Source organism: Trematomus bernacchii, unplaced genomic scaffold (genome assembly GCF_902827165.1).
Source record: "Trematomus bernacchii unplaced genomic scaffold, fTreBer1.1, whole genome shotgun sequence".
NCBI lineage: Eukaryota > Metazoa > Chordata > Actinopteri > Perciformes > Nototheniidae > Trematomus > Trematomus bernacchii.
In genome coordinates, this window is record NW_022987869.1 from 5,423,473 (window position 1) to 5,435,499 (window position 12,027).

The 12,027-nt window shown below is 42.3% G+C and overlaps 1 protein-coding gene across 1 annotated transcript; it reads right to left on the minus strand.

Moving 5' to 3' along the window:
• Window positions 1–7,169: 7,169 nt before the first annotated feature.
• Window positions 7,170–9,661, minus strand: LOC117469174 (tryptase-2-like). The gene is given in 6 exon segments (XM_034113549.1): window positions 7,170–7,441; window positions 7,945–8,078; window positions 8,344–8,621; window positions 8,974–9,116; window positions 9,118–9,152; window positions 9,613–9,661. Coding segments are annotated over 6 exon segments (807 nt in total). The 3' UTR covers window positions 7,170–7,273.
• Window positions 9,662–12,027: the final 2,366 nt, after the last annotated feature.

Below are 12,027 nucleotides of genomic sequence, written 5' to 3' on the forward strand. Positions count from 1 at the left end.
CAAATACATCTGGTTAAACATCAGCAGCAGATAAGGCTTGCACATCAGGGCTTTTCAAAGTCAAACCTGAAGGCCAGCATCACCCTATAATCATTGTGATTAGATACACCATGAATCCAAAAACAGATCGCACATCTGCTCCACACAGTCACACATCAGCTGTGGTAGAGAGCTTCAGGGTAAACATACCTTGCTAACCAGCTTATATGCCTTTTTAGTACAGACCTCTGAGGTAAGACAAATCGATTTAAAGGTAGTCACAGTTTGCTAGTTTTCTTTCAGTCGGTTACAGTTGACCTATTGAGATGTCTGAGGTATACAGTCGGTTACAGGTGACCTATTGAGATGTCTGAGGTATACAGTCGGTTACAGGTGACCTATTGAGATGTCTGAGGTATTCAGTCGGTTACAGGTGACCTATTGAGATGTCTGAGGTATACAGTCGGTTACAGGTGACCTATTGAGATGTCTGAGGTATACAGTCGGTTACAGGTGACCTATTGAGATGTCTGAGGTATACAGTCGGTTACAGGTGACCTATTGAGATGTCTGAGGTATTCAGTCGGTTACAGGTGACCTATTGAGATGTCTGAGGTATACAGTCGGTTACAGGTGACCTATTGAGATGTCTGAGGTATTCAGTCGGTTACAGGTGACCTATTGAGATGTCTGAGGTATACAGTCGGTTACAGGTGACCTATTGAGATGTCTGAGGTATTCAGTCGGTTACAGGTGACCTATTGAGATGTCTGAGGTATTCAGTCGGTTACAGATGACCTATTGAGATGTCTGAGGTATACAGTCGGTTACAGGTGACCTATTGAGATGTCTGAGGTATACAGTCGGTTATAGGTGACCTATTGAGAGGTCTGAGGTATTCAGTCGGTTACAGGTGACCTATTGAGATGTCTGAGGTATACAGTCGGTTACAGGTGACCTATTGAGATGTCTGAGGTATTCAGTCGGTTACAGGTGACCTAATTGAGATGTCTGAGGTATTCAGTCGGTTACAGGTGACCTATTGAGATGTCTGAGGTATTCAGTCGGTTACAGGTGACCTATTGAGATGTCTGAGGTATACAGTCGGTTACAGGTGACCTATAGAGATGTCTGAGGTATTCAGTCGGTTACAGGTGACCTATTGAGATGTCTGAGGTATACAGTCGGTTACAGGTGACCTATTGAGATGTCTGAGGTATACAGTCGGTTACAGGTGACCTATTGAGATGTCTGAGGTATACAGTCGGTTACAGGTGACCTATTGAGATGTCTGAGGTATTCAGTCGGTTACAGGTGACCTATTGAGAGGTCTGAGGTATTCAGTCGGTTACAGGTGACCTATTGAGATGTCTGAGGTATTCAGTCGGTTACAGGTGACCTATTGAGATGTCTGAGGTATTCAGTCGGTTACAGGTGACCTATTGAGATGTCTGAGGTATTCAGTCGGTTACAGGTGACCTATTGAGATGTCTGAGGTATACAGTCGGTTACAGGTGACCTATTGAGATGTCTGAGGTATTCAGTCGGTTACAGGTGACCTATTGAGAGGTCTGAGGTATTCAGTCGGTTACAGGTGACCTATTGAGATGTCTGAGGTATACAGTCGGTTACAGGTGACCTATTGAGATGTCTGAGGTATTCAGTCGGTTACAGGTGACCTATTGAGAGGTCTGAGGTATTCAGTCGGTTACAGGTGACCTATTGAGATGTCTGAGGTATACAGTCGGTTTACAGGTGACCTATTGAGATGTCTGAGGTATTCAGTCGGTTACAGGTGACCTATTGAGATGTCTGAGGTATACAGTCGGTTACAGGTGACCTATTGAGATGTCTGAGGTATTCAGTCGGTTACAGGTGACCTATTGAGATGTCTGAGGTATACAGTCGGTTACAGGTGACCTATTGAGATGTCTGAGGTATACAGTCGGTTACAGGTGACCTATTGAGATGTCTGAGGTATTCAGTCGGTTATAGGTGACCTATTGAGAGGTCTGAGGTATTCAGTCGGTTACAGGTGACCTATTGAGATGTCTGAGGTATACAGTCGGTTACAGGTGACCTATTGAGATGTCTGAGGTATACAGTCGGTTACAGGTGACCTATTGAGATGTCTGAGGTATACAGTCGGTTACAGGTGACCTATTGAGATGTCTGAGGTATACAGTCGGTTACAGGTGACCTATTGAGATGTCTGAGGTATACAGTCGGTTACAGGTGACCTATTGAGATGTCTGAGGTATACAGTCGGTTACAGGTGACCTATTGAGATGTCTGAGGTATACAGTCGGCACGACAGAAGCTTATGTGGACTAAACTGAATCTCTCTTTATTGCATGAAAACCAAATGCATTCAATGGTCACATCTTTCATACTTCATATACTGCTCTGTCAAACCACAACATCTCTGTATTGCACTCTGCATGCTAGCATACTATTGGAATGCTGTTTACATTCAAACCAAACTGCAGACACAATGACAGCAACTGCTACGTTCTGCTACATTTACATAAAAAGACATTACAAAACAAAACCTTTTTTGGGTCCAGTATAAAGTAACTGTTGAATCTTTAGTGAAGAAGCTGCTCTGCATTGCTTGCTGAGCAGCTTCAGGTTCAGACCACATGCCACCTCATCACTTTGTCCCGGGAGAGAGCAAACATCCAGTGCTTTATTTATCCTGCATTAGATTTCTTGTGTTTTGGGTAATTTGACTCCAAAAAGATTTTGAAACTGGACTTCTATCCCAGGATTTTGCAAATATTGCATTGAGACATACAAGCCAAAGGTCATGAAGGCAATGTTTAAATTCGAACTAACTGTACTGGGGCTCAGTCTTTCAGAGGTTCAAGGTTTTTATTTGTCATACGAACATAGCTACAGTGTAGTTATGACGATGAGAATCTTAGGTCACAGGCTCATCCAACAGTGCAACACAATAACACAGATAAACAGAAAAATATAGTGATAGTACATAGCAAATAGCAAATACAAAAAGAAAAATAGTTTAAAAAGTGAAATAGTGCAATAAGAGATAGGCTATGCAAGTTATTGGAATATGATATAGATAAATAATTTCTAAGTAACGTAGACGGCAGCAGACTGAACAGTTTGTGGCTGGGGTGATGGGGGTCTTTGATAATCCGGAGGGATTTCTTCCTGAGCCGCTGGGAGTAAAGGTCCTCCATGGATGGCAGCTCCGTCCTGGTGATGTGCTGTGCAGTTTTCACCACCCTCTGTAGAGTCAGGATCCTCTCTATGGTGCACCTGTAGAAGGTCAGGATCCTCTCTATGGTGCACCTGTAGAAGGTCAGGATGCTCTCTATGGTGCACCTGTAGAAGGTCAGGATCCTCTCTATGGTGCACCTGTAGAAGGTCAGGATCCTCTCTATGGTGCACCTGTAGAAGGTCAGGATGCTCTCTATGGTGCACCTGTAGAAGGTCAGGATGCTCTCTATGGTGCACCTGTAGAAGGTCAGGATGCTCTCTATGGTGCACCTGTAGAAGGTCAGGATGCTCTCTATGATGCACCTGTAGAAGGTCAGGATGCTCTCTATGGTGCACCTGTAGAAGTTGCAGAGTATCCTGGAGTCCATGTTGAACCTCCTCAGCCTGCGGAGGAAGAAGAGCCACTGTTGAGCTTTCTTGGTGATGGTGGTGGTGTGAAGAGTCCATGTCAGGTCCTCAGTGAAGAGTCCATGTCAGGTCCTCAGTGATGTGGACCCCAAGGAACCTGAAGCTGCTGACTCCCTCCACCGTAGTCCCATTGATGGCGATGGGGGCGTGTCCCTCTCCCTGCTGCTTCCTGTAATCCACAATCAGCTCCTGGGTTTTGCTGACGTTGAGATGGAGGTTGTTATCCTGGCACCAAGATGTCAGGTTTTCGACCTCCTCTCTGTACGCCGTCTCGTCGTCGTTGGTGATCAGGCCGATGACGGTCTACAGCAGGGGTGCCCAACCTGTTTTGAACCGAGAGCTACTTTTAAAGTTGCCAGTCTGCCGAGATCTACCAGTCCAAATAGAGAGGCTTTACTGACAGCCTACTACCAGGTAAATACACACTTCTACTTGTATAAAACTGACCTTTGTACGATGAATACTTCATAAAATACTGCAGATCCTTTATCTGACCTCTTTCTAATCTACACACATACAAGTATGTAACTGAAGCTACACAACAGTGTTGTTGATACAGAGTTGGAGTTTATTCACACGTCACATACTACAGTGGGTCATGTTTTCAAGAAACATTGAACAGTGCTGCCACATATGACACAGGAAAAAAAGAAGAGACTCTGAACCCTTTCTTTGCCATTATATAAAAATAGTGTTGCTACAAAAGTATAAATTAGGCTTACTGATAAGACAACTCAGATCTGAAGCTACACAGGAATCTGCTGCCAAAGTGCAATAAAAAGACAAAATTAATAATTAATTTTTTTTGCATTTTAGTAGAGTATAAAAAGAAATGCCTTTAAAATAGGATGCAAGCAACACTAGTTTCTTAATAACCTGAATTGATAATAGACTATAATCAATTTAAACAGAACAGATCTTAATGTTTACATTCTTATACCATTTTGTACAATAATTATAATGAATAAGTTCAAACAAACAAAAACTTACAGCTGATTAATAACGGTATCTAACTTGAGTTTTTATTATATCAAAAACCTGTTGAAATGCTACTGTTATTTTTACTGTCCCCAAAAAGCGCGTCGGCAGCCTCCAGGAATGCTTCTTTCACAACTTCGCCGTCTTTGAAAGACTTCATGTGTTTGGCAGAACGTGACTGACACGATAAGATGCTATGGTAGCAGCCTTGCTCTTGTTGTTGGGCCTGGTGAAAATGGACTGCTGTGCATTTAGCTGTCCTTTCAGGTCCCTCACCTTTTGGGAGCGTAGGACAGAATTAGGAGGGAATTCCGTCTCGTAGCGTTTGTGCACTGTTTTGAAATGCCGCTCCTAAATTACCCTTCTTCGGTAAAGCCACGCTCGTATTGCAGATGAGACAGATGGACTTTGAATTGGAATAGATACAAAAATAATCATCCTCCCACTCGGAGTGAAAATGATATATTTTGGGCTTTTTTGCTTTGCCATAATTGTGGTCTTGGCTCATGTCATTCATGTCATTCCATCTCTCCACCTTTCAAATCTGTCTCTCTGGTAAACTTACCAAACATTGTTTTTTCAAAATCATAATCAGAAATCCTTTATGAGTCCCACAGCGGGGACATTTACTTTGTGAAGCAAAAGTGGCATAGCAGATAAAAAAGGCAATAATACAGAATAAGCTAACAAATTAATATATAGAAGAAAAGCACACATTAGTTATACTAGAATAAAGTAGGTAAGTTAGTACACATCCATGGCTAAAAAAGGATGAGCAGCAACTTCAGAACTGAGTGACATATGTAAGGAAAAGTGTTGAGACATTATAGAAATGATGATTGACACTTTTTGACTTGTATTTTCTAGTATTCAACCCTTTGTATTAAACCCAGATGCTCCTTAGATGAAACCCACTTGTATAACTCATCCTTAATACAAATGCATTTCAACTTCAGATTTACATTTGTTGTGAGTGAAATAATAATGTTAAGACTCACTTCTAGCAGTTTGGACACCTTTAATTGAGACACTTGAGCTTGCTGGTCTTTCTTAAGCGTTGGTAGTTCTGGGGGCAGGACACCAGGATTATGAAAATTGATTTTAAAAAAAAATGTTGTGTGGAAATAATATTGCAATCCCTAATCTTTCTATATACCCCCTGCAACCCCTCAAGTACCCTTAGGGTCCCTGTACCCCTGGTTGGGAACCACTGCTCTATGCTAAACAAACATTTGAGAGATTTCTTTGGATGTGTTCAACACTTCACATGACTTTCAGGTTCCCAGACCTCTTCTTCTGTGACCCTGTAGAAGCTGTGAGAAAGGTGACCCTGATGGTGTCAAAGTGATGTCAGTATTTATGGTAGGTGTTGAAATGGTTCACAGGGTAAGTGGCACATTAGAGGGAGAACTGTTTATCACCACAGACACAACGTCTCGTGACAATCGGAGCCTCAATACGTGACATGACAACTGTAAGGAATATGATTATTTTCAGGGCTCCATGTTGTGTAAAGTAACTTAACATTTGACTCATTTATATGGCATTGATGTTCATTCCTGCATGTTGTGCTAATTGGCGGATAAGGAAAACAGAAGAGCTTTAGTCAAATATAAAATCTCTGTATTATTATTTTATATTTGATCCCATGATTTTCGATCTCTGTGGTTCATCGTTCGCTGCTGAAATCTTATGGAATCAGATGTCTGCCAATAAGAATACAATAATAAAAATAAATGTTTTAAAAAAGGAAAGCGACTTAAAGTTGACATGATTACACAAATGATTTATTTGCATGTTATCATTTTTACTTCTGAGGGGACACGCTTTTTGTTATATTTTCTCAAAGAAGTCTTGCTTGATCTTATTGGCACAAATGTGATTCCATCAAATCTATGTGGCAAATAGGGAAAGTGGTGTTCTAAAGAAGTGTACCTTTATTCAACCCTTAGATGCATAAGTGGGTCTTTTTTGACCCGGTGAGGTGGTTTTCTTAGAGTATCTGTGTAATTACATTTGTTTATCATTTCATATTCCAGCTATTCCTCAAAAAACATGTTTTGGATATCATGCCATACACATTTTTAATTTAAATTTTAAGAAATTGTAGTTTTTGTATTACTACCCCAAGCTTCCATAAGTGGGTCAAAAATGACCCGCATGCATTTTCTATGGGATTTCGTTTTTTTCAAAATGTAAAGAAAAATGTCTAAAATTATAAATAGTGAAAACTTAAATATAAAATATTTCTAGTGTGAACCAAAATATAATACTAAATATTATACAAGAGATTTTTCTTAACCAAAATGACAAAAATGGCATAAAAACACATATTATTCTAATACGGGTCCTTTTTGACCCACTTATGGAAGAGTGTCAAATCAGTCACTCGTGCATCTAAGGGTTACATTTAACTGGTAAACTAGTGTAGTGTGGACAACACTATGTATTAGGTTTGTGATGAAAATGTGACATATTGAAAGAAACAGGAAGTGTGTGAAAATTGATTTAAAAAGAAAAAGAAATCGTAAAAGAAATCTCCAACGTGACACTCAAACTGATGCTTTAAAGCTTTAATGCAGATCATTTTAACCACGCATGTAGAATAAAAGACTGCAGGGGCATAAAGGGTTGGGGGTTACATCTCCACGGAGGATTCCAATCAGGTGTGGATGTAGTCGTTGATGAAGCGCAGGTGCTTGGACACTTCGGTGAAGACCCCGGGGAGACCATCGGTCCCGCAGCCGCCAGGACTCCCAAAACTCATGATGCCCATCTGAACAAAGCCCCCCTGAGGAGCTCTGCAAAGCAGCGGGCCACCGTAATCCCCCTTTAAAGGCACACACACACACACACACACACACACACACACACACACACACACACACACACACACACACACACACACACACACACACACACACACACACACATTATTATGTTATAGTACCCGATGCAGAAACCTCTAAAGAAATACATTCAAAACAACCCAAAATAAAAAATAAATTACTTAAATATTCAAAGATGGCAAAAATGATCTCTCAATTGGATATTTCATTTATCAACTTAACTGTTCTTGTACAAACTGCTGGTGAGTTGTTTCAAATTGTCCTATCTTATAAGCAAGAGTTTTTGATGCATTAGTGTTGATTTGTAAAGGAAACTAAAGCAGTACAAATAAATGTAGTTAAGCAAAAAGTAGAACATTTTCATTTGAAATGTAGTGGAGTTAAAATATAAAGGGGCATTAAAATAACAGGTGTTCGAGCTGCTAACTAATAGCGCCCCCCCCCCCCCCCCCAAAGACAGACTTATATCAGTTATTAGACTCACATCGCAGGCGTCCTCCCCTTTTCCCCCTGCACACAGCACGTCGGTGGGGAGGTAAGAATACTGCTGCTTACACACTTCCTGAGACACCAGGGGGATCTGCAGCTCCTGCAGGGTCTCCGGATAAGGGAGAGGAGCTGCACACACACACACACACACACACACACACACACACACACATCTGAGGTCAGGGGATAGTCCTTTATCCACATCCTGGTGCGGTTGAGATGTTGATTATTGTAAATACTGAGATATATCCTTAAAAGCTCATTTCGAAAAGTCAAACATTTTATTAGGAATGTCCAGCGCCTCAATTTAGCATTTCTATATGCTGACGATAAGCCGTTTTATGGGACTGATATGTGGCCTTACAGTGTGTGCTGCTTGCCATGCATAACTTACTGCTGGCGCCAATGTTCCCCCAGCCGGCGATCCAACACTCAGAGGAGGGGGTGATGATGTCATCAGGGCCGGGCAGAGTCACAGTTTTGACCACACCATTGAGCCTCACCTCCTTCTTCAGCTTAATAAGGGCGATGTCGTGCTGGAAGCCGGGGTGCAGGGCCTTGTACTCTGAGTGGGAGATGACGAAACTGATGCCATGGAAACGAGCAGACTTTTTTTGCAGTTCGTGCGTGCCCAGCCAAACCATCGATCGGCGGGTATCAGGGTTAGGGTGTCTGGCAACACAAACACACATTAGCTACTTTCTCGTCATTCATAGATGTAGGGACTGTGATACACTATTAACTTTTGTTTACATATTTGTATTATATATACTTATATTTATCCTTGATTATATTTCATTCTCAAATAGAACAACTGTCACGAAACATATTTTCCCTAGAGATAAAAAAAGTATTCTGATTCTACCTGCCCACTAAACTTTGTTACGTTTTGTTGTTTTGAATCCCATTAAATTGAGGAGAATTTGATTCAAATGTAATGTATTGATCTTGATACACAGATATCTACAATAACCAGTGTAGCCACGATACGGAAGAGGATGAGGGTCCTGAAAAGAGCACTTACTTATTCCAGCAGTGAGCAGCAGTCATCACCCAGTAACTGTTGAGGATGGTGCCGCCACAGCTCCACTGGTGCACACCATCAGCTGTGATGGCCTTCAGGAAGGCCATTTGTGGCCAACTGCCCTTACCGGCATCCCGCCCCCCCAATGATGGAGCTCCTCACCTCAGCACCAAGAACACCTGACAACACAGGAACAGACTTTATAACACTGGTGGGGCCATCGATAACAGATCTGACTATGGACCAGAAGATTCTAGGTTTGAACTCCTTTAAACTATCCATTAAAGTCCATGTACATCTTGGTTAGTTAGTTAGTTAAATGATCAATGGCCTTTTAGAAAGTGCTTAAAATGATTCTGAACCCTTCAATGTCAAGCAGTCACAGCTTTCATGATGTCTCTATGGATTCTGGGGTTAGGTGTCCGATCTCCAGCCCCTGCAGACAACATCTTGAAGTTTCCTTGGTCAAGATAGTTAATGCTAACATCTCATCTAACTGTATGCAAGAAAGCAAATAATTCCAACTAGCAAGAACTACCAATATGACACTTTTGATTTTAGTTTAAGATTCTACTAGTAAGTATTGATAGTATTGATTAGATACATTTGAATAAATGAATTCAGAATCATATTTCTCACCTGCGGCGTGGATCAGCAGCATCACGGTGACAAGTCGGCTGAAGGCCATGCTGTGACCTCAGGCTGAGTCGGAGTGAAGCAGGATCTGTAGGCTGTGGCTTTATACACACACACACGCACACACACACGCGCGTGCACGCACACACACACGCACGTGCACGCACACACACACACACACGCACACGCACATACACACACACACACACACACACACACACACACACACACACACACACACACTCACAGTAGTTTCTTATCAGCAACATCAGCCTGGTTGGGTAACAGCTTTCATGCTTGATGCATCTTTTATGATCGCTGCATTTATGTGAAGTATCCAGTACAAACAACTTATACCTGTTACTCTAAAAAATACAAGTAATATTGTTATTATTGTATTTCATGCAACCATTAATATCTTGAACCTGCTGCTCAGACTTTTTTCTCTACAGTTTTATTTTGTTGCCTAAAACCTTATTTTAATCCTCCAAATGTACCATGTGTGATAATAATTCGTTTTTACAGTAGTTGTTGGCAAACATGAGGAGATTTAGGGTTCTGATTATATTTGATGCATACATTTTACTGTATAGTAGTGACAACTTGTTATATGAAACATGTAATGATAGAATAGTTAATGAAAACGTTACATAGTATAATGCCCCCATCGACATCAATGGGACTACGGTGGAGAGAGTCAGCAGCTTCAGGTTCCTCAGTGTCCACATCACTGAGGAACCTGACATGGACTCTTCACTGAGGACCTGACATGGACTCATCACACCAGTGTCATCACCAAAACAGCTCGACAGCGGCTCTTCTTCCTCCGCAGGCTGAGGCGGTTCAACATGGACTCCAGGATACTCTGCAACTTCTACAGGTGCACCATAGAGAGCATCCTGACCTTCTACAGGTGCACCATAGAGAGCATCCTGACCTTCTACAGGTGCACGGTGCACCATAGAGAGCATCCTGACCTTCTACAGGTGCACCATAGAGAGGATCCTGACCTTCTACAGGTGCACCATAGAGAGCATCCTGACCTTCTACAGGTGCACCATAGAGAGGATCCTGACCTTCTACAGGTGCACCATAGAGAGTATCCTGACCTTCTACAGGTGCACCATAGAGAGCATCCTGACCTTCTACAGGTGCACCATAGAGAGCATCCTGACCTTCTACAGGTGCACCATAGAGAGCATCCTGACCTTCTACAGGTGCACCATAGAGAGTATCCTGACCTTCTACAGGTGCACCATAGAGAGCATCCTGACCTTCTACAGGTGCACCATAGAGAGCATCCTGACCTTCTACAGGTGCACCATAGAGAGCATCCTGACCTTCTACAGGTGCACCATAGAGAGCATCCTGACCTTCTACAGGTGCACCATAGAGAGCATCCTGACCTTCTACAGGTGCACGGTGCACCCATAGAGAGCATCCTGACCTTCTACAGGTGCACCATAGAGAGGATCCTGACCTTCTACAGGTGCACCATAGAGAGCATCCTGACCTTCTACAGGTGCACCATAGAGAGGATCCTGACCTTCTACAGGTGCACCATAGAGAGGATCCTGACCTTCTACAGGTGCACCATAGAGAGGATCCTGACCTTCTACAGGTGCACCATAGAGAGCATCCTGACCTTCTACAGGTGCACCATAGAGAGGATCCTGACCTTCTACAGGTGCATCATAGAGAGCATCCTGACCTTCTACAGGTGCACCATAGAGAGGATCCTGACCTTCTACAGGTGCACCATAGAGAGCATCCTGACCTTCTACAGGTGCACCATAGAGAGGATCCTGACCTTCTACAGGTGCATCATAGAGAGCATCCTGACCTTCTACAGGTGCATCATAGAGAGCATCCTGACCTTCTACAGGTGCACCATAGAGAGGATCCTGACCTTCTACAGGTGCATCATAGAGAGCATCCTGACTGGCTGCATCACGGCCTGGTACGGCAGCTGCACCGCCCTCAATCGTAAGGCTTTACAGAGGGTGGTGAAAACTGCACAGTGGCTCAGGAAGAAAGCCCTCAGGATTATAAAAGTCCCCCATCACCCCAGCCACAAACTGTTCTGTCTGTTGCCGAATCAAATTGCACTGTTGAGGAACCGGTGATCTAAGTTTTTTATTATATGACATAATTACACCGTAGTTGTGTACATGTTATGACAATAAACCTTTGAATCTTGTATGATAACACACACAGAGTAAGACAAAGAAATTAGTAACACAGAGTAGAAATACTCAATAATTTATTTATGACCTGGGAACATGCGTACACTTTTAAGAGTCACATTTTGCTGACATGGGACTTTTTGTAATATATTGGGTAATAGGGTTTATTATTTGTAATTGTTTTTAAAAGTAAACAAATTTTTCTTAGCAGTTATGGTAAAACGCACTACAT